Consider the following 24,922-nt stretch of genomic DNA (forward strand, 5'->3'; position numbering starts at 1 on the left):
AAACGTATTCTGCACTTGCGCAGTCGTAAAAGGTCTTACGCGCACGCGTAAACGCCTATGCGCATGTGTCAACGCGGCGCATGCGCAGAACGTTTTTAGTTTTGAGGTCCGGATTATAGATCATTCCGAATTATGGGTGTCCGAATTAACGACTTTTGACTGTATAAAAACACGCAATTATAGTTAAAAGCAATACTCAAAAACAGCATCTAAGGTTGAAAATTTTCTTAAATTTTTTTATTAACAGTTTTGGTAATTAACAGTTAGTCTTCTTTGCCAGTGACAGATGTCTTTCCACCACGGATACGACCAGTACGACGGGCAGCAATGAGACCAACCTATTGAAAAGTAAGAATTAGTAACAGAAATAGACATTTTTCTTATTTCATTGACTTACAGTGATTGAATTTTAATGGTTAGTCTTTTCCCACAATAATTTATGTTCAATTATTATATAATTTATAAATGTGTATAATTATCATTTTACACAATAACACATTTAAAAGATTTTTATAGGAAAACTATAACATACATGTATTCCCTAAAGTTAATATCCCCCCCTTTTAAATGGCAGATAGACTTGTTCAAATTAACTGATGCAAAAACATTCTGGTACTAACCAATTCATCATTGTTGAGTATAATGTGGTAATTAAGACATTTAAAAATATATGTAGAAAACATTTAAAAAGTCATATATTGGCAGAAAATGTTAATTAAAACTGAAAATGAAGCATATTTTGTAGGCTTATTAAAACAGGTTAGAAATGCCATATTTTTATACATGTAAGAAAAAATTGTAAAGCAAAATTCTAATTTTGCAATAGTTCCTTAATTCTATTTTAATTCAGATATTTTCCTTTCTATCCTAAAAACAGTACTCACTTATGTCTTTCTAAACTGTATCACTTCAAACTTAATACCCATCAAATTATTCTTATGTAAAACTCATGATGCAAGTACCTTAATAAGGCTTCAGCCAATAATAATTTTAGAAGCTTAAATATTAACTAATTAGGATAAAACAAATAAAGATGATTAATTTTACTCTAGAACAGCCATGCCTAACCTTTTAACTTCTTGTAGACATGCTTAATGAAGATATATTTGGCCCACAGAAATTTTGTCTGCCATCAGCAGTGCCAGCTCGTAACTTCCAAAACAAGTAAATAACACAACTGTGTAGGTTTCAAATTTGCTCAATGTGTACTTGAAGTAAATGAGTGATTCACTTGATTCATATGATGAGCTGTCATTGCCTAACATTAATGTTGGCTGGCAAGCCATAAAAACATAGTGTCAAATAACCCAAACATCCATTTTGAAAGGCAGCACTGAACTCCGATCGGAACAGTAAAATCAGCAGAGTGGGGTCTTGATATTTCTCATGTGCTTCATGAGCTACATTAATATTTTGCTTTGGGCTGCATACTGCCCACGGGTTGGACAACCCTGTTCTAGATCAAGAAATATATTGCCTTAGGAAATGCCACTTCCTACATTTTTTTAAATAAAGAGTAGTGCCTAAATCCTTTGGCAGTCATGCAAATTTTAAGTGTATCACATGATTTTCTCAAACTTAAACATGCATAAAATAAAACAAGCACAAACAAATTATACATACCTTGCGACCAGCAGAGGCATCTCTCCTTACAGTTGAAGCTTTACCAATATGTTGATGGTTACCACCACCGTGAGGATGCTCAACAGGCTAAAAGATATAAATTTAAGCTTAAAATAGTGATAACTACAAATTAAATAAAAATATAAAAGCAGCATTTACATATTAATACACTTCAAATCAAATTTTCCACCAGCTTATGCAGTGAAAAGGTTCTGAAAATAAATTAAATTTCACTCTTATTACTCCAATCAGTTTAAGCATGATAAAGAAGGAGTTTAAAATGTTAGATTAGTCAACCACAAAGAAAAGTTATCAGCAAAAATTTAAATATTAGGATTTTTTTTTGGGGGGGGGGGTAGAAACGGCAGTTCAATTTTTGTATTCAAATCTCAGTTTATTATATAATACAGTTTTGCACTTAATTGTTCTGATAGAACTGTCTAAATGAATCATGAAAAGTTTAAGATGCAGAACATAAAATCATGTACTCAAAATAGCAATGCCAGATATTTGCTATGGTATTTATCTTATAAATTAAACCAGTGTGGAGACTTCTGAAATTATTTAATTAACCCCTACCTTCTCGATCCTGTCAAAATGACGGGGTGAGGTTTCGCCCTCTATTTTTCCGGGCCGGAGAGTTCGAAAGCAACGTGCTAAAAAGATTAAAACCTATTCATTTCTTTTGCCTGGAAAAAGTTTCTCATTTTACACACCAGATGGCAGTACCAGGATAATATTTGTTACAATTAGAGATAGTTTATTTTAAACTAGATGTCAGCACTAATTAAACGTATATTTATGCTATGTGTTTTGTAATTATGTTAGCTCAGTCACTCAGTCATTGTGAATGCATGTGGTTTCTGTTCTGTGATAAAATATACTTATATTTTTATTCTGTAAATTATGAAGTCAGAGTCAGATAGTGAATTGGATTCTGATTTTAGTATAAATGGATCTGAAAGTGATTCTGAAGTAACTGATTTTTTTGAAAGTTCGGTTAGTGAATCTGAGAGCAGTGATGATGGATCTGTTCTGTTGCCTGGACGAGCATGGACTAAAATTGTGTCTACTTCAGCAGATCACACACCCCCATATTTTAAATTTTGGGGAGCACCAAAGGTAAATATAAATTTTGATCCAAGTTCTGGTGTCTTACAATATTTTTATTTTGTGAATGACAATTTAGGGAATCTCATCATTTCGGAAACATATGCCGAACAATGCCAAAATTCTCCAGGATTCCGCTTATCCAAAAATAGAGAACCTTAGATAACTGCCACAAAGGATGAAATTCTTAAATTTCTCAGTATTGTTATTTTACAAGGTATTGTAAAAAAAAACAGATACGAAAATGTCTTGGAGCAAAAAACATTCAATTTCAACACCTTTTTTTCAGACGCATAATGCCTCGTAGTAGATTTTACGAAATACACAAGTTTCTGCATTTTGTAGATAATGAAGCTTTTGATTATAACATACATCCAAATCCCAAGCTGCATAAAATCTGGTTAATGTTTACACAACACCTGAATTAATTGTTTCAAAGAGCTGTAACTACTGGACGTGATACTGTAATTGATGAAACCCTCATGCTTTTCAAAGGTCGTTTAGGATGGCGACAATATATATGACGAAAAAAATATCCCGTTTTGGAGTAAAATCGTATTTGTTATGTGAATCAAGTTCAGGTTATACATGGTCACAAATTTTATATACTGGAAAAGGTACAGTTTTTGACGCAAAATATAAAGTTCTGCCCCAATCAATTCAAGTTGTGATGTCACTTATCAAGCCTCTGCTAAAACAAGGATATTGTCTGATAACAATTTTTATACCTCACCAAATTGGCAGACATCCTTTTAAAATTTCAAACAGACACTTATAGAACTGTGAAACTAAACTTAAAGAAAAAAAAAAAAAAAAAAAAAAGCCTCAAGAATTAATAAAAAAGAGAATCACAAAAGGTGAAAATGTTGTTTTTCGTCGAAGTAAAGTTCTTGCTATGAAGTGGAAAGGTAAAGATGTTACAATGCTATCTACAGTTCACACAAATGACATGGTAGATGTGCAGTGTCATAACAAAGTTGTCAAAAAACCTACAATTGTCACAGATTACAATAAAAATATGGGAACGGTAGATAATGTAGACCAATATCTTGGAGATTACTCTATTGTTCGAAAAAGAGGAAAGAAATATTATAAGAAAATATTTTTTCATTTGTTAGACCAAACTATTTTGAACTCGTATTTTATTTACAAAAAACAGGGCAGAAAAAAAAATCCCATTTGATGCTTCGTTTATCTTTAGTAGATGAACTTTTTGAAATGTATCAGTCATCAGACATCATTTCAAAAAGAGGCCGGCAAGCTTGGAGGATAATCCAAATCGTTTGATTGAAGACATTTTATTAGACAGATACCCCCAACTAATAAGAAATGGCAACCACCAAGAGAATGTAAAGTTTGTTGTTCCAAACGAGATGAAAACAATAAGAGTTGTAGGAAGGAAACTCGGTACTACTGTCCAGATTGTGACGTTGGCCTTTGCATCTCATGCTTTGAAATTTATCACAAGAAAAAATTACTAAGCTTTGTTTATATTATGCATAAGTTTATTAAAATTTTCTTTTAACGTTTAAAACACATATTTCTGAAATTTTCCTGGTTTACTGGAAAACCAACATTCAGTCAAAATAAACCTGAATGTTGGCTTAAATTTTCAAGCTAAAAAAAATCCAGAAATTGAAAATGAATACATATATATTGTACATACATTTATTTCTATACAATTTTCTTCAATTAAAAATATTGGTAACCGTTTTCTTGAAAATTATTCGATCGTTAAGGGGTTAAAAAAGAATTATTCAAAACATAGCCCGACATTGGATTTTATTGGATCATCATATGCAAGTTTTGTGGGGGGGGGGGATTTAGTTTGATAGGACATGAAATCTGCATATTGAATATAACAGCAGGTTCCTTACTCAAAAACTCAGGAAATTTTTTCAGCAAAAAAATTTACTTTGAATGATAAAAACTCAACCAATTTTTTAAAAGAAATTGTCAAAATAATTAGATTTTATACGGCTGATAACAACTGAGACAGATTTTACATTTTACTTTAAGAAACAAGAACGGTAATTTTATTCACAGCAATTGCCATATAAGCCTATTTCGAGTACAAAAATTTTTCATGCAATGTGTGCTTAAGAACATTCACCTTTCCATCAAAGTAAAAAAATCTGATGTTTGCACCACATGACTTCCTTATACGAACTATTAAATTATACGCATTGTTTTCTGCATTTCATTTAAACTTATTTCCTCAAATTTATATATTATTAATAATATATAAATTTGAGGAAAAGAATATTTTTCATTCAATTAATTCAGTTCTTACTTTGCAACAAGGCAAAAATACATAAAACGTCAAAATACTTTTATTTAAATTGAAAAATATAAAACAAATACATTTAAAACAATTTAAAGATTAACTTTTGCAATTAAAATTACAGTTTCTTTGCAAAAACAAGCAATTCAGTCAGCAGGTAAGAAGGCAGATTTATTGCCACACAAAACTTAAACTTTACTTTTGTTCTCATTAGACACTCAAGACTAGAAACACTAGAAACTGACTTATTTCAATTGATGAATTGCTTTCAGATAGTGAATACAATACGGATCCCAGTACATGTGCAAAACATGCAATATTGGGTTGTGCTTTTTTAAAGGTGGTGTCCCTTTCTCCGAAAAGTACCACAACAGAAAAATAGACAGAAGTGTAAACATGAAATGTAAATACATATACCCAAGTTACTTTTTCCTATTCTTACACATGTAATCATCATATAACCAAGAAGAGCATCAGTATCAGGAACAGAAGTGTATAAGTTCTACAATAGGTTTAAATAAGGGTGCCAAAGCACTGAAGATAAACCAAAGATCAGGTGCCCTTTAAAGAATGAAAAATATGAAAAAAATTCATTCGTTGGTAAAAGCTGATAAATGTGTAACAACTCGGCAACTTTGAGACATGCTCAGGATAAGAAAAATAAGCTGTAGGTTAATTTTAATTGAAAATGAGAAAGTCTGTGCTCGATTTGTGCACTGGATTTTGACAGAACAGAGGAAAAAAGCCAGATGCTGTAAAGATTTGCTGACTTGTTAGACAGGGCAACAATTTCTTAAAGGGTATCACAGTGGGAGATGAGACCTGGTATCTATAATACAAGCCAGAAGTGAAAAGACAAATTGCATATTGAAAAGGACCATCTCCTCCCATGCAATTAAAAGGGGGGGAAGTATAAATGTCAAAATCAAAGATTAATGATTAAATTTTTTGATTACAAAACTTATTCATCATGAATTTGTCCCTGAAAATCAATCGATCAGTATTTTTACAAGGAGGTGGTTCCCACCCCCTTACTATTTATTATTAAGAAACAGGAAAAAATGAGTTAAGATGGAACTTTTGATTCTGGGCAATGGTTTCTTTTATAGTTATTATATTAGGCTTCATACAGCATTGTCTGTACAACAGTATCTTGACAAGCATTTAACTGCAGTGATAAATCATCCACAATATTTTTTCAACTTATCGGCAGCTGATTTTTCCTTTTTCTGAAACTGAACATAAATGGACAGATATGAAAATGTCTCGGTTATTGAATCAAATGTTATGCAAGTTTTACTAATGAACACCTATCAACAGTTCCCCCCCCCGATGGCCTGAAAAAACATCATTAAAATTACATGAAATTAACTCCTCTGATGATTATTTTGAAGGAGATAAAATTATTTTAAGACTAGTAATCATTTTCCTTACTTGTAAAAAATTGTTCGGTTACTTTATGGGCACACCCTGTATAAACACACAGGTAAAGTTACGCAAAGATGCTGGTTAAAAATATTGCACAATAAGCTTTCACTGTTTTACGTGCCTCAAAGAACTACACAAAAACATAATGGCACAGCATAAATTCAGCACATACACATTATAATTAAATTATTTAATCTGCATATCCTTCCTTTAAACTGTTAATTTACTGCTGAAAATAAACCACCTTAATGTTTTTTCAGCATTACAAACCTTGTGCTATACACAATTAAAATTTTGATTCCTTTTTTGTCAACAGAGTGCCAGTTGTAATTGTGCATTACATTTGGAAGCATGTTCATATTGTTGTCATGAGTAGCTATGCATTGACAACACTGTGAATAAGCAAGAAGAATGAACATCAATCTATAGATTAGGCCAAAAGTCACTTTACCATTTAAAAATGAAATTAATTTTTTTTTTTTTCTTTTAACATTATAAAGTCCCCATCTTGGAGATGTTGACCCTATATCATTAAAAAATATATATAAAATATGTAAAAAAGAAGTCATTTTTTAATGGTAGTGATTTTCAGCCCCATCCTGTAATAATTTTTTCCAAGCTTTTCAGTTGCTTTTTTTATTCTAATGCAGATCTTTTTTGCAGAAAGAATCAACACGGATTAAATGATTTTCCAATTGCCACATAATGAACAGCATTAAGCAGTTAAATGTTCTTAATCTGGATTTAATGAAACAGTCAATCTTTACATGAAGCTGTATGTGTGATCACGGTAGCAATCTTGCAAGATTTTGTGCAAACATTTTTGCCTGGCACCTCATTAATAGAAAAGAATGGAAGTTTTAACCACAATTTTGCAAACTGTTTTCATTAAATGATATATATATGATGTCATAATTTTGGGAACATAGATCATAATTAAATAATCCAATTGTAATGAAAATTCGATACATTTCTACGATTCTCATAATGAAATATGATAAAATGCTATTTACATTGATTCTTAAAATTAAGACACAGGCACTTTAGACAGGGAAGCAAAGTGAGGAAATACTAGCAAGGTAGGAGCTCGCAGAAGTGACATAATCAGCTGCCAAGGTATTTTATACCACAGTAGGTGCGATTTTAGAGATAAGCTATGATTGGTTAGTTATTAGTTTTGGTTACCCTTTTCAAGCAGTGTTACGTAACGGCGAAAAATCTCGAATTTCGGACATCACCAAATCTAGAATGTTAATTTTGAAGTCTCCAATTATTTTTCAAAGCAGCTACCATATTTTGTAATATCTTATATTACAATGGCTAAAATAATATAAATGTATCCCGGTAATACTCACGTTCATGGCAACACCTCTGACTTTAGGCCATGAATTTCTCTTAGCTTTATATTTATGATAGGCACGACCGGCTTTCAGAATAGGCTTGTCAATACGTCCACCACCAGCAACAATGCCTAAAAAATTATTTAAAGGTGTGAGGTACTGTTCCATTGTTAAATAATAATAATATAATGAATAAAAAACTTTCAGGATGAAAATTTACTTATTAAATAATGCTGTAGTGTAATACTGAAATTAATATTAAAAGCATGTTATTTCTAGAAAACTATAAAATCATTGTAAAATGAAACTCCGAGGACACTATTTCCTACACATACTTTTCTTCTAAATCTTCCTTCAAAATTTTTACAAACTTATATATCATTACATTTGAGCATTTGATATCATTACATTTGAACACATAACATGCAGATTTCTTTTTATAAATAATCATTACAATGGTGTGATAAAAAATCTCACTAATGGATCGAAAAATACATCATATTTGTAATTATGCAACTGCAAACAGTTTTAGAAAGATTAACAGACTGGAATAACGTACAGAAAATTCAAATATTTTCCATATGCATTTCTATTTAGACATCCCAAAGAGCACAAGAAGTATTTTAAAAATACAATTTATATAAATGATTACCCAAAATCTACTACAACAGTTTTAAATTAAAGTTATAAAACATCTTAGTTCTAGCATCATTTTAAAGTGTCTTGCATAAAAAAATTATCATGTGCGTTATTCAGAGAATTAATCTGAAATGGCAAATAAAAGTTTTAGACTTTTTTTTTTTTTTTTTTACCTCAGAAGGGCTATTAATTTCAAAACGGGATTTTGAGTGTCGAATCACTTTTCAAACTACTACAACCAAATATTATCGCCATTTTATATTTAAGGAAATTAAACAATGAATAATCTGCATGAATGTATGTTTCTCATACTGTGAAAAAACAGTGGTAGCTAGTCATCAAATTTTGAATAACATAGTCCTCCACTTGAACATGGATATCTGGAAGCCCAAATGTTTTGTTACCTATACCATTACCACAGATTTCAAAGACACTGAAAATTCATTATTAGAGACAAATTAAAATGTTTATGCATATGAAGTATAATTTTTTACAGCAGAACCTCAAATACTAGTGCAAATGCTGGAGGTACCTTTCAGCCTTGATACCAAAAGCCACAGTCATTTAAAAACTAAAATATTAGATCGAAATATAAAATTTTAAAATTAAACTAAGATTGGAGTTCAAGCATTAAGACAATTACTTTACTAAATGTTTACTATCTGTCTACCACAAGAACAAGATTAATTTTTTAAATGAGCATCTCTGAAAATTGTATTTTAATTTGCCATTCTGTGCACTTAATACTGAATCTAACTTTTGAATACTTTTTGATTTTTGCTTTAAAAGTAAAATACTCATTAAAACCTCATTCGCAAATAACAAACTTTTACTTGACTCTAACTAAAACTAACTAAACAAACTTGACTCTAACTTTAGTGTTTTTTGTAGTAATTGCCTTTAGTAGACAAACCGAAGAGTCATTTTTGTGGCACAGACAGATAGAACTTGGATTTCTAGATGACATATTATTGTTCTTGGATACTCAAGATTTTATATAGCTTTTATCATGTTTCACTTCTTTTTTTCCATTAAAGGTCACTCACTGCACCAAGTTAACTCTCGATCAGGAATTCTTTCAGAGCATTTCATACATACATGTATTTATAAATTTTTCTTATTCCGGCCCCAATAACAGAACAGCACCTAAATATGCTTTCAAAGTTTACATTAAGTATCTTTAAAAAAAAAATCTGAAAGGTTTCAGATTTTAAATTACATCCAAAGGGACTTTTTTAAAGTTTTGTGTGTTACCTTTATTTATTAAATATCATGTTCTTTGCACTTAAAACCATAAAATTCAGTTCAATAGCAATGTCGCAAAATAATTTTTAAATGAGCATATCTTTAGAATTTCCGATACACAGTTTCATGCACTGGAGATAAAAAGGTCCCCCCCCCCTCGGTAGCGTTACCATTGCTTGCTTTTAAATCGTTGAGTTTGTTACTCAAAAATTCATTAAAGTTTAAAATATAAAATTGATAATAAAACAAATTGCAAATTTCAAATTCAGTCTTTCACATGCCCATATTCGTAGGAGGATTAAGTCATTCAAAATTCGATGGCTCTATGTACCGTTGTTTTATCACAATGCGAGAAATATACATACATTTATCCAGATTTTCCATTATTCAATTTCTTCAAACATAATGCAGGACTCTAACATTTGGTGGCTTCAGAGACAAAGCCCCTTTGGACTTAAAAAAAAAAAAAAAAAAAAAAAAAAAAAAAAAATAATAATGAATAAAAAAAAAAAAAAAAAGAGAGAGAGAGAGAGGAATCAAACCATCTCTTACACATACTGTTTGTCTTTAGTTTTTAAAAAACTCATTCAAAAATACTTCCTTGATTTGTGAATTAATTTTTTTAATATTTTCCCTCATAACTGATTAATAGATCAATAACTGGCCTTATTTCATTTTTCAGGTACAGACAGCATTTGAACGCTTTGTCACCTCTCCACTCTCCAACATTTCTCTATTCATTTCATTCAAGACACTACAGCCAGATTTACAGGTCCCATTTTGTTTTTTCAAAGCTATTTTTTATGAAGTTACAGCTGCAGAAAACAATACAATAAAACTGTTTTCAGTTGGATATTATTTAACAACAAGGACAATAATGGTATTTATAACTAAAAGCCAACTTTAATAACATATGGAATGGACTTTAAGTCAATTTTTTCTTAAAAACAAATTAATAAATAACCAAGCGTAGTGGCTAAGAAATAGTCTATTGATAATAAAAGTATATTTTCATGTAATGACTGAAGTAATTTAAATATGCATTTAATTTTGCAATAAGCTTAAATATTATTCAATTGCTAGTACACAAATTTAAACTTCGGCATGTGTGTGTCTGTGTAAGCTTCCTTTGCTAAACAATAATTTTGCATTACATATTAACAAGTTATATAACAAAACAGTAAGTTTTCATAGCACTATGGATTAAAAGTTGCACTTCACATGTTAGATGAAGATGACACATACTCAAAATATACTCTTCGCAAAAACGAATGGCAATACTTACCAACCATGGCTCTGTTAGATGATGGTAAAACTTTTTTTGCTCCTGATGGCAGTTTAACTCTTGTTTTCTTAGAGTCTGGATTGTGAGAAATGACAGTGGCATAATTACCAGAACCCCTGGCTAGACGACCACGGTCACCAGACTTCTCTTCCAAATTGCAGATGATTGTACCTTCTGGCATTGTACCGACTGGCAGCACATTTCCTACTTGAAGTACAGCTAAAGGCAGAATTTTTGAATAAATTATACTGATTCTATTAAATGCAGATTAATATAATTCAACATTACTTTTATACAGGTCAATTTTCTAGCAGCTAGTATTTTCAGCCTTTTTCTGTTGAGAGCAAAGTAGATGTTATCAAATATAAATGGTGAGAAAAGTTGCTCAAAATATAAATAGTAATCCTACACCAGAAGATGCGCCATTACTGCTTAAAAATATAACCATACATAAGAAGTTGAGAAAAGTATTAGAATTTTATGAATTGAATAATTAAATTCATTGCACATCTATACAATCCATCATATCAGTTTTGAATTTATAACCCACCTTTCTTTTGGCTTGTGTCCCATTTTAGTGCATTAAAACATATTTTCACATTGAAATTATATGATCAAAATGATACATTTGGAAGAATTTAAGGCAGGCACTTCATCACTTTGCAACTGCTGAACTGTAAAATCTATCTCAGTTCCTAGGTCAAAAAGTTAAGTAATGAGTAAATCTCCCATTAAATATATGCCTCAATCAAAATATCTTCTTGATGAATGGCATAATTTGCAGTGTAAGGCAGCTATTACTGGCCAGGCTTGCATACATTTTGGCTGCAGCCACTTCATCTGAAGAAAACCATTTTACCTCAAGTGAAATAAATTTAATCAATTCCAATATTATTAGCAAAGAGAAGAAAAAATGTAACAATGTACTCACATCAACAGAAAAACAAAAAACAGAAGAAATTATGTAGCAATTTCCTAACAGAAAAATCTGACGCATACACCATATAACTTCCTTGTATGGAATATAAAATTATACGCATTTTTTGCTGCATTTTATTGAAAATTATTTTCTCAAATTTCATTAAAGATATATTCTCATTCAATTAATTTAACTTTACGGCAAGGCAAAAACACGTTTTACAACTAAAATTACAGTTTCTATGCAGAAACAAGCAATAAGGCAGATTTTACGGTGCACAAAACTGAAAGTTTACTTTTGGTCCCACTCAGCAAAAAGACACTTATTAACTAGGATAAAAACTTTAACTGGAAGACAGGAACAACCTAATTCAATCACTTTTAAAGTAAAAAATGCACAATTTACCAAAATATAAGAATAAAAAAAAAGCAGCTAACAAGAGCCAAGCACAGAATGGGTATATATACACTTTCCGTACAGCCAACTGCAACAAAAAAGGGAGAGCACAATTGCATGTTATAACAGTCCTATATACAAAATTTCAACATTCTGAAGCTACTGTTTTCGAGTTATGCAACGCATGAAAAAATCCTTTTTGCAACACATTTTGGGAAAGTCCTTTATTATGTCCTTACGTACAGAAGTCACTCAAAAACATCATACATTGCATTTGACAGTGGTCAAAATAGACATTTTCGTTGAAATACGATACCCAAGAATTTTCATGATTACAACACTTCCTTTACTTTGTACAAGGAAGTAAAAATGTGACAACATACTCAAATGAGTGATATCTTTTAATAATGAGCAGTTTAATATTCAATTTTCAGCAGAAAATTGTTTAGAATATGCCAAATTACACATGAATGCTTGTTAAGTATTATACATTTCTAGTACTAATACCACCATAGAAGGATGACAAAAACATGTTTGCTCAAAGCATTTTGTTTAAAACAGTGTTTTCCATACGCCTTTATTAGGAAGTGAATTGTCTCGTATAAGCAGCAATACTTGAGAACAGGAAAATACTTTATCTTAAGTGGAATTAGCAATTAAAAATGTTACATTTATAGATTAAGAGAGAAAGAAGTACTATGAATGATTTACAACACTAATTCTAGTGAACATTTTTTACTTGGGAAAACTTTCCTAAAATTTTACTTAAGAAAATTTCCTAAACTTTAATTCCATACAGTAATTTAAGCATTAACAAAATCATGAGGATGAAAGAATTATCTCTGCTCCCTAGACTACAAGAAAGATTCAAAAATACAGCAACTCTGAATTGATACTAACTCATGAGGGCATATACAGGAACATCAGCCCACTGCCAAGGTCACCGCTAATTGCCTCTAATTCCTTTTCAGAAATCTACAAAATTGTTTGTTACTTAATCTCTTAACTATGACGGGAAATTATTAACCTTTCACTTCCTAGTACCACTGTTTTTCATACAGGTGTACATAGTTATGTGATGTATTGGGGGGGGGGGAAATAAGTGCTAGTTTTACTTTCTAAAAACTGTTTATTTTCACAAAATAAAGAAAAAAACAAAAGCACAAAATTTAATGCTTAGAGTAAAAGTATAATAAATGTATTATAAAAATGATGTTTGTATAATTAAAAAGATCCCTCAAAATAGAGTTTAGATCAATTTATTTTTAGACCAGTAAAATGTTATAACAAAAGCACAATATTTAATGCTTAGAGTAAAAGTATAATAAATGTATTATAAAAATGATGTTTGTATAATTAAAAAGATTCCTCAAAATAGAGTTTAGATCAATTTATTTTTAGACCAGTAAAATGTTATATCAGGTTTCAGTGTTATACCTTGTGAAATCAGTATACCTTAAAAAAAAAAAAAAAAAAAAAAAAAAAAAACATTATTTTGACTGGTTGATTGCTCCGATTTTTTTCTTGATTTTTCTTTTGAAGGATATTAGTTCATATAATGGTCTCCAAAATGGTTAGTTTCAGTAACAATATGAAGCACGAGCAGTTCATAAAAAATTAATTCAAAAAAGATAAGTTTGTTTGAAACATCCATTACATCTTTCTTTATTCCTGGCACATACTACAACAGTAAACAAAAACGGAAGACACAGAATTAAAGAAAATATGTTTTACTCAAACAAAAACCAGAGCAACTACGTCATTACTTTCGCCATTTCAGAAACATTCCCCTCTTCTCTGAAATAGTATTCTCCTTCGCATACTCTGTCAAAGTCACTCTGGTGTTGCTTTGCAAATAATTTTACTGGTAGCAGCGCAAGCAAACGAGAATATTTCGGAAGGGCATATACATATGCAAGATATAACAAAATATGATAGTTGTTTCAAAATATAATTGATGACCTTAAAATTAACATTCTAAATTTGATGATCTACCCCTAAATTCATCTCTTCTCACAGGTTCCAGAGTTTTCTATCTTACGTAACGTTTTAATGCAGATACCTCGTGTCCAATCAAATTAATTCTAAACCAAAACTCTGAACTGAAACTTTTCCACTCCCAGTCTTCTTCCTATGAAAGTACTATAACCTTTCCCCTTTTCCACGTTAGCTCTCCTGTTGGTAAGACGCATTTCATCCATGCTGCTGCCACTTACTTGCTTAAGATGACGTCGAACTTAAAAATGGGAGTTATTCTATTCAAATATTATTAAGAAATATCTTGTCTGAAAAAAAATTATTTGATACGCATTGAAAAAATAAACATTGTGATTTTTCAAGATATATTGTGCTAAATTGCGTCATCATGCTTTCCACTCTGCCACCTTCAAGCCACTACGGTCTTCTCGGTCATCTACGCAGTATCGTAAGCTGTTGAGAGTTCCACTGCTTTCATCTACGCATTTGAAATCATTACATATATACGCCCGGAGCAGTTAACGCATCAGCTGAGCAAGGCGTATATATAGCAGCAGTTAAAAGGTTAATTTAGAGGCAAAATTACTGAAGCTAAATACGCTTGAAATTACATCCTGTAAACAGGATACCTATGTGCTTTATGTCACTCTCAATCTAAAATCCAAAACATTTATCATAATTCAACAATGAAATCTTTTTGTTAAGCACACAATCTATTTTTTTTTTTTTAATTACTGCCTGATTAAAGCATCCATTAAGTGCCGAAACTCGCAAACTCAATTGCCTAATACGTAACACATTAGTTGATGTATTTGAAAAGGCTTATACTAAGTAGCCTCTTTAAAAAGAAAATAAGTATAAAACTAAACACAATATATTTTAACATAACATTTAAGATAGAAGTACGCATAGCTGCCAAACTTGAAACCAGAAGTTTTCTGGAGATTTTCGCCCTGCATGGCAATACCATTTAGGGAAAAGTCCGAAGTGAGTTAAAATCACTATGTTACGGTGAAACACCGAAATCTGGAAAATGTCGACTTTCACTGGTGAATGTCAACATTCACATAGTCGCTTGGTGTATGTCCGAAACATTTTCCAAATACTCTTATTTCTGACTTACACCGGTAAATGTCGACATTCATCATGTGCTAATGGTGAATGTTGAACATACTTTCTTCTCTGTAATTCAGTCTCGAAAAAACGCACTTGAGACTTAAAATAAAAACTTAAGAACATAAGAACTTAAAACACATGGTACATTCAAAATGAGATAGGAAAATAATAGAAGTTAAAAACTTACTTAAATATACAGTACGTTCTAAATGAGAAAATAAAATAACAGTAAAAAAAAAAACTTACTAAATTATGTGATTCAAATCTTATTTATTGCAACAACGTAAACTATTAGGACACTTTGAATTACACAAGAGGCCTTGCTTTTAAAACTGCATTTATTTGTGGAACACTTCCTTTTGCAATGACAGCATGTACATATACGAGGGCCATCCAGGAAGTAGATTACGTTTCCGTCTGTGTCCGCTAGGGGCGGGGCTAGCGCGGCCATCTTGGGGTCAGAGCGTTGCGCAGCTCAGTCTGCATCTAGCCGTGCTAGTGAGAGGTTCGTGCTGTGCTCCGTTCAGATACTGTGACGGTTTGAAATGTCTGCGTTAATTGAAAATCCCGCGAGCTGCGCTCAGTAATAAGGTTTCTGACTGCAAAAAACTGTAAACCGATAGAAATCTATCGGCAGCTTCGTGAAGTGTATGGGGACAACATTATCACTGAAGGTGGAGTGCGTCAGTGGGTCATAAGATTTCAAAATGGCCGAACCAATGTTCACGACGAAGATCGAAGTGGGAGACCCAGCATAGTGACCGCCGAACTTCTCGAAAAAGTCGATGCTAAAGTCCGTGAAAATCGAAATTTCACAATAACGGAACTTTCTTTGAGTTTTCCACAAATTTCGCGAAGTTTGTTGCACGAAATCATCAGCGAAAAGCTTGGTTACCACAAGTTTTGTGCAAGATGGATTCCAAAAATCTTGACAGAGGACCACAAAAATCAGCGAATGGCTGCAGCGTTGAACTTTTTGGACGCTTACCATAAGGATGGTGACTCTTTACTCGATCGCATCGTTACTGGTGACGAAACATGGGTGAAACATGTGAACTGTGAAACGAAATTGCAATCAATGCAGTGGGGGCACACAAGTTCTCCCCAAAAACCCAAGAAATGCATGCAAACAATGTCGGTAAGGAAGATGATGGCGACTGTTTTTTGGGACAGAAAAGGTGTAATTATGGTGGACTTCCTGGAAAGAGGCACTACAATAAACTCTCAAAGGTATTGCCAAACTCTCCAAAAACTCAGAAGAGCAATTCAAAACAAGCGCAGAGGAATGTTGAGCTCTAAGATCTTGTTGATTCACGACAACGCCCGGCCCCACACGGCAAATGTCACTCGTAAAGTTCTTGAATCTTTTAAGTGGGAGTTGTTTCCTCATCCGCCGTACAGTCCCGACCTGGCACCGAGCGACTTCCACCTATTCCCAGCAATGAAGAAGTGGCTGGCTATGCAGCGTTTTGATGACGACGCACAGCTGCAAGAAGAGGTAACGAAGTGGTTGAAGGCGCAGGCGGCCGAATTTTTCGACGAAGGAATTTCCAAGCTCGTACATCGCTACGATAAATGCCTTAATTTGTATGGTGACTATGTAGAAAAGTAGTATTTGAGTGTGGCTTTCATCTGTATATAATAAAATTTGTTTCCTATACTTTGTTTATTTTTTTATTCCAAAACGTAATCTACTTTCTGGATAGCCCTCGTACTACTCTCTTTTCGACCTACACAAAAGCATATCTGTGATTGTCGACATACACCGATGAGGATCTGAATGTAATGCAATATTCGATCTTTCACCGACGTATTTGGTTAATGTTGACATTCTCCGGTGAAAGTCGACATTCTCTAATTTCGGTCTTTCAAGGTAAGAACTATATAAAACAGATTACTGAACTATTTATAATGTAATTTTGATGTATACTGTAAGTTATATCTTTCTCCCTACGTTTCTCAAGTTTTTTACTGAAAAAAATCTGAGTACGAAAGGAAAGTTCTTATTTATCAAATTACTTTTAACATGACGGAAATAAAACTAATAATGAACGTACACACTATTGTGTGAATAATTTAGCAATGTACCATTTACTGGCACAAAGTTCTACAAATGTCTACATCAGATCAAATAAAATTAATGAGAAAAATTAAGCTAAAAAATAACTAAGAGTGGGAGAAAGACACACAATGAGTTTCATAAACTGAATTTATTGCTTTGAAATATTTTCCTTAGTAAAAGCTAAAAATTAAAAACCAGGTCATTCGGTGATCTACCTGGAGAGTTAGCAGCTATGAGTATGTAATTTATTTCTTCGACCGATTCCCAGCGATTTACATTTTTAATGTTTTCATTTAAAACCAAGCTAAAAATTGAATGATTTATCATTTTTTAAATATTATTTAGGACATATAAAACAGAGAGAGACCTTTTTTCCCACAATAGATGAACTGTCCTGTGTACATTCCTTCTGCAGCAATAAAAAGTTCCTTCTTTTGCTTGTATCTGTATGGATCCCTAAAAACTACTACAGCTAGAGGTGCACCACGTCCAGGGTCATGAATGATTTCCTTCAAATATTTAAAATAATTACACACAGAAAGATATTACAAAGATTAATTTTAAAATGTCATATAAGTAATGGTAACTCTTTGTAAAATTAAAGATGGATAAATCTGAGATAAAAATATTATAAAACATAACAGCATCTATGCTGTTATAAAAAAAATTTCCTTCCACCAATACGATGGATGCTTTATACAGACTTAACTGGTTAAAGCTTCAATTGCTGATAAATCAATTTAAAAAGTGGGGTGCGACGGACACAATTTATGGTTAAAATCTGCATTTGTAACAAGAATTCAACTCTTGAGCTTTAAATCAAATGCCATAAGGTAATACATTTTAAAAAATGAATGAATTAATGAGTAGAACAAAGAAAAAAAAATTACATCTTTCATATAACATTATTATTAAGCTGGTAGAGGCCTAAAATTGACATTTTCTATTGATTTATTATAGTTCTTTATTGATGAGACTTTTCTTACTAACAACTGCAAATTGTATAAATATATTTTTACGAAATTGTATTTACATAAGTAATTTTAGAAGAATTAAAATTGTTGTATTCCACGTGCAATGCAGCGCGAGACAAATTTTAAGAGAAAGCTATAAAGGAAAAATAAGAATACAGGGGCACACACATTTAACTTTGAGTAAACAGATATTTTGATAATTTGTATTGAAACTGAATAAACGTAATTGATTACTATGTTAGTTGTAACCATAATTCCATCCTCTTATTGTTTTCCAGTAATTTTGAGAAGCAGAAAGTGCTAGAAATATCTCTAGAGTTCTAATATATTTCTTTTCATAAGAATAAATTTTATGAACCTATTATCGGACTTGGGTATTTAATCTATTACTAACTGGTATGCATGCTACAATATGTATACATTAATACAACTGCTTACATATCCATAGAAATTTATAAGATATTTTTCAATACAAATAAAAGCACTTAAATGGCAATTTCTATACATTTCACATACCACATGCAGGAGTGAGATTTTTAGTTCACCAACAGCATAAGACTGGATAAGACCAAAGGCAGAACTGTTGTTACATGAAACACGATTAGGGCCCATACAGTGAAGTGAGCCTAGCCCAAAGCAAAGAATTTAAAGCAAGAGTAGGTAAGTGCAATCATTTCATGAACAGAAATCTGGTAATACAACAGAAAACAAAAATTGTGAAGAAAATGCCACAAAATTAATACTAAGATTGCTGTTATACCAGGTGGTTTAACTTTGATGCTACAACATTTAGACGGAACAATGGAATAACTGGATGACGAGTGGTGAAAAGTCATATATGAAATATGCAGCTATGTGGGTGGCATTAGTTGATGCGCTGTGCGATTCCGTGATCAAATTAATCAAAAAGAGCCATGCAGCGAGCCTGTTTGCCTGCAATCAAACCAAGGTCTGAACTTCAAGTATTCAGCGACTTACCACTCAGCTGCTGATGAGCCAGAGATAATTTCTCCATGACATGAAAACCTGACATTGACACTATTAGTAAGTGTTGAAAATGAGTTGCGCTTTGTCTGTTTAATCCAGTCAGGCTTCTAATAAGCCACTAAAGCCTCAGAGACAATTTGTTTTGTATTACATTTTACTACCTGTAAGAAGTACCCTTTTTTTTGGGGGGGGGAGTATTTTGTGTCCATAGTAAGGATTAATGAAGTTCACCTTAAAATGCACAGATATAAGTGGTTCTTAACCAGGGGTATGTATTTTTGTGGGTGCAGGAGAAGCCCCGACCTAACCATAAAAATTATTAAATATCATTTATTAAATTTCTTATAGTAAAATAATTGAAATCTGCAATAATGTCCCCAATACTGAAGCTCATAAAAATTGGTAGCACCTAGCTCACTTATCGGTAAAAAACACAGAAAAGAGCTGGTGCCAATGGGTATACACTATGCTACGAAAAGGCATGAAACGCTACAAACGAATGCGAACAGGCAGCTAGGTGACGGCGAAAAGAAAAAAACTTTGTGGGAATACAAGCGTGACCTTTGATAAACCTCGATACAAGCGGAGAACGTTATCCCGGTTCGCGCATGCGCTGAGTTCAACATGTGCTACTCCAATGAAATCTACGGATTCCCAGATTTGTATCTGCATCTACTGCGCCTGTGTTAGGTTGAGTCAACTATTGTGTCTGCGACATGTGTATTGTGTATTCCGAGTTGTCCAGAAACCTCTTGAGACTAATACATTCTTAATTGCCCATTCAAGCCGAATAGAATTCAGTGATATTACAAACGTAAGAACATTATATATATTATATTACATTCTTTCTAAATAATTAAATCGATTATAGTGAACCCCACTATGTCAAAAAAACGACAATGGAACGATAAGTATGCCGGTTATGGATTTATCTGCACAAGCGAAAAAGATGGCATGCAACGACCGCAATGCATCTTGTGTTCCAAGATATTTTCAAACAGCAATCTCAAACCATCAAAGTTATTAGAGCATTTCAACAATGTGCATGGTGGCGAAAAAGCGCATAGCATGAACAGCTTGAAGTCAAAGAAGGCTCGGTTTGATATGGAACTATCCTAAAATTGTGCGGACCAACAATTCAAAAACCTTTATTAGAAAAGTCATATCAAGTGGCATATTTATGTGCAAAAAAAAAAAAAGAAACCTCACACGATCGCTGAAGAGTTGATTAAACCTTCTTCTTTAATTATTGCTAAAACAGTTTTAGATTCGGAAGCACATAAAAAAATCCAACAGATTCCATTATCGAATGAGATTATACGATCGCGAATACAAGATCTCAGTGAAGATATTTTAATGCAAGTAATTGAAGACATAAAAATAAGCATGCAACTGGATGAGCCAACTGATGTTGATAATTGTAGCCAACTTTTGGTATTTGTCAGGTATGTGAAGGAAAAAGAGGTGATAGAAGAATTACTATTTTGTGAGCCACTGGAGGTGATTACGAGAGGAATTGATATTTTCAATCGCATCAAAGATTTTTTTTACTAAATATCAATTACCAATGAATGTGATTGGCTCAATATGCACTGATGAAGCCCCAGCAATGTTAGGAAAAAATTCAGGATTTTGTTCACACATGAAAAGAGAATTAACGGAAGTTATAATAATGCATTGCATGTTGCATCATCATGCCTTGCATCGAAAGCATTGCCAGAAAGTTTAAAACATCTAACTACAGCAGTAAATGTAGTAAAATACATCCGAGGGCGCCAAGGGGTACCCCAAAATATATTTCTACCCAGAAAATAAATTGAAAAATTTGAATATGTTGTCAAATAAGAGTTAAGTAAAACTGCAGTATGCAAATGAGTGATACTGCAATCGGAATGCTTAATCTGCGAGAAGCATAAAATTGCATGTTTGAGAGAAAGACTGTAAATTTCGCTGCGATACTGAGAAAAGAAATTTAGGATAGACAATTTGTAACAATTACCTCCAGGGCATCATTCGCCTGAAGAATTGCAATGGAGAGTTATTCAGAGACCAGCATCAAAACAAAGTCAGATACAAGTCGCCACATGGCTAAATGAGAGTCCTGTGGTTCATAGATTTTGGAAATAATTTCTAACCAGATTCGGCATCCAAGATATTCAGACAAAGACCACCAACCACTACGGCGGGCGCTGATGACCGATATTTTTCATGTGTAGGAAGGAACAGAATAGAAAAGGTTGGTATCAACATCAACCGCGCGTAGAAGGCTGCCTGTTATGCAAAACAATCAGCCACTTGCATGCCGCTCACGTCATTTTATAGAAGGGAATGTAAACACATCCACTGGATGGCTGTTCTCTTTGTGGACAAGTTCAGATTTAACTTCTTAAGCAATAGTAGGCATTATATGGAAAGGATATGGAACCTGTTAGCATCCATCAAATAATTGTGAAAGAGATGCATACAGAGGAGGCAGTGTCTGAAGTGGATGCATCTCTTTGAGTGGTTGCACAGCCCTCAATGTCTTTCTATGTGGAACTCTGAATGCTCAGGACTTATCCTTGATGTCTATGTGCACCCTTATGCCAGAAAATTATTAAGTGATGATTTTCTGGTATAGGATAACACTAGAATCACATAGGGATGATTATTTTCAGCAGCAAATAACTCAGCACATGAGGTGATCAGCTCGATCACTGAACCTAGCATATAGCTGCTCTCAGTCCTCTTTCTTCAGACCCCTGCCACACTTGCAACAGCAATGGTTCTCACTTCCTGTAGAACTGAAAGACCATATAATTGAAAGCATCACACACTGCTTTATGTGCTGTATTGATTCTAGAGCATATCAAACTTCATACTGAAAGCAATTTTCCTATACCAAACCGATACAATTTGTTCATGTTATACATATGCTAATATCTATACTACAACTGTCTGGTAATTTCTTTTAATGTGATTTTATACCTTATTATATGTTGTATACCAGGGTTTCTTTAACTGTTGGTCGCCAAAAATTTTATCAGTTTTGATATTTCTGTAACTTATTAAAATAATTTTACAATTGCCAAATACTTTTACACATTCTATCTGAAAACAAATAAAGATAAGACAATACAAAGAAAAAACGAAAACGTTTCGACGCTTTCTTTTTATAATATAAATATTTAGGCTCTAGTGTAGAATTGGGTGCAACAAATTTGGCTGCCTGATTTTTTTAAAGTGAAAATAGCCCAATGTATAAATGGACAAAGTTAAGATGGTTTAATCCTAGAATCCGGTGCACAAGGGATTTGACTACTTTTGGCGAATTTATGATAAGCAGTAAACAGGACATATACGATGAGTAATTAGTTATGGGTCATTTTGATGTTGGTGATAATTTTCAAAATTGCACCAAGGCTACACTGTATACTAGGATCTTACCATTAAGATAGTTAACAATGACTAGTTTGTGCAATTCTCAGATTTTTTTTTTTTTTTTAAGTGAAAATAGATCGACGTGTACATACACACTGAGTTTGTCCCATTCTTCGACTTCTAATTTTGGTTTTGTGTAGCGGCTATCTTGAAACTGTGCTTCCGTGGTGCCAAAAAAAAAAAAAAGAGTGTCCTACCGTAAACTTATAACACTTAACGAATTATCAGACCAAGGCCCGATTTACATGCTATTTAATTATATTACAAATAGAAAAAACATGTGCCACTATGTGTCACCTTTTTCGCTTTTAAAAAGTCATGAGATCAAGATTAAGGTCAAATGAATTTGCGATTTATAAAACATAAAATGCACAAAACAGTCACATTTTGCTTACACCTATTCAAATAAATTATATAATAGACAACCGAAACAAATGTCACTCAAATGTTAGCAGATATTAAATACTTTTTCTTCCTATAATAAATGCAATAATCTTAACGCTTTAAATCATTATTTAACCTTATGGACTTATCCAAGTAACATAGTCGTAATCTTAAACCTAAGACCCAAATGAACACATATTTTGCTAAAATTTACGCTCATGATACAAACACCATGGGTACCTAAATTACGTTAATACAACGCAACATTTAATTAATACTACTATAACAAAAATAAGAAAATATGCCGCTCGATTTTACCGAAAGCGCCATTTTTCGGATATGCAGAAAAATTTTTTTAATTATTAAAACAAAAGGATAAAAAATTTATAATTAAGCTAAAACATAATTACTTTAACAATTCCTTTAATATAGCCATGCCTTTCTGCGAAATCTACAGCACGTAATTTTGGTGCTCCTTTCCGATGTTTGGTATGACTTTTAAACACACTACCAGCACCTTTCCTCTGACTCCTAATTACACGACCCATGGCTAAAAAACATTAAATAAGTATAAGTTTCATTTCTAAATTATAGATTTGATGATTACATTATACATTTTTTATTAAATACATTACCTAATCTTCCACGTGTTTACTTCCCCAACCCTTAAAGAATGAACAACTTGAAGTCTTCTTTACTAATACGAATTCACTTCGTTTCATTTCATTATGCTTCGTTATTAATTTCACACAAATATTTTAATTATGGTAGAATAGTAAAAGCAGCATCAGTTAAAATAAATAAGAATTTGAAAATACTCATTTAAAATTATAGTTAAAATACTGACTAAAAAATTTTATGTTCTTGGTTTTAATTCAATTTCTGTTCCTCGAAGATGGTATATGAAAAGCTCTCTAATTATGAATTACTAGAATTTTGCATATTTTTTAAATACTAAACACTTGAAAATATAAGACATTACGTCACAGAGCTAAATACGTTTTTATGAGTACATTTTGAATGGAAAAATAAGGAAAATTCGGTTAACGACAAAGGAAATCCTGCTTGTTTGGATCATGGAGAGAGGAAGGAGACAAAATGCCTTTTTGAAGCATGGTTGTTAATTATTTTAGGCTTAAAGATTCATTTTCAGTGTATTTAATGAACTATATTTACTCATATAACCTTTCGCCCTTCTTCTGCTCACTATTTCAGGCCCGTTAGCAGCCGGTAATGTCAGTAATGTCGATTTATGAGTTCGATCTGGAGCTCGAATCCCGGCGAACGGGCTGGCTAACTTGGCGCTTTTGGGTTTTCTCAATATGTAACGTGTATACGAACCATTTTCCCTTAGAAGAGCCTCCACGAAGGCATCTTTCCCTTAGGAAAATAGCCCATCAATACTTTGCCATAATCAAATAAACCAAACCAAACCATCTTTTCATTATTATCACTCAAATACCGGACTTGTTAGTGGGCCTTATGATCACGAATTACTCAAATCTAATTTGCATGAAAACATACAATTTACTGATGAATTAATTCCTCATCTGATTTTGAAAATTAATAATGAATTTCACTCCAGTGTTTTTCGTAAATCCTTCGCTGTCCCCTGTCTCACTGACACATTCTCTCTGCTCATCTATGCTAAATATTATGTAATTATTAATAATACATAATATTTAGCATAGATGAGCAGAATATTTAGCATAGATGATCTATTAATAAAATCT

The 24,922-nt window shown here is 32.5% G+C and overlaps 1 protein-coding gene across 1 annotated transcript; it reads right to left on the minus strand.

Moving 5' to 3' along the window:
• Positions 1-210: 210 nt before the first annotated feature.
• On the minus strand, positions 211-23,970 carry RpL8 (ribosomal protein L8). The gene is made up of 7 exons (XM_035371510.2): positions 23,825-23,970; positions 23,600-23,739; positions 17,792-17,933; positions 10,955-11,173; positions 7,801-7,916; positions 1,624-1,710; positions 211-338 (listed from the first exon to the last, which is right to left on the minus strand). Exons 2-7 carry the CDS (start codon positions 23,735-23,737, stop codon positions 264-266), a joined length of 777 nt encoding a protein of 258 aa, XP_035227401.1. The 5' UTR covers positions 23,738-23,739; positions 23,825-23,970; the 3' UTR covers positions 211-263.
• Between the last annotated feature and the right edge of the window lie 952 nt (positions 23,971-24,922).

Source organism: Stegodyphus dumicola, chromosome 1 (assembly GCF_044657685.1).
Source record: "Stegodyphus dumicola isolate Sdum_Otavi_A_Nest chromosome 1, ASM4465768v1".
In the NCBI taxonomy this organism is placed as follows: domain Eukaryota; kingdom Metazoa; phylum Arthropoda; class Arachnida; order Araneae; family Eresidae; genus Stegodyphus; species Stegodyphus dumicola.

Coding starts and splice junctions, on each gene's coding strand:
- RpL8 (XM_035371510.2), bottom strand. CDS start 23,737: ATGGGTCGTGTAATTAGGAGTCAGAGGAAAGGTGCTGGTAGTGTGTTT. Junction 17,934..23,599: donor ATATTAAAGGAATTGTTAAA/GTAATTATGTTT, acceptor AAATATTTGAAG/GAAATCATTCATGACCCTGG. Junction 7,917..10,954: donor ATCTAACAGAGCCATGGTTG/GTAAGTATTGCC, acceptor ATAATTTTTTAG/GCATTGTTGCTGGTGGTGGA.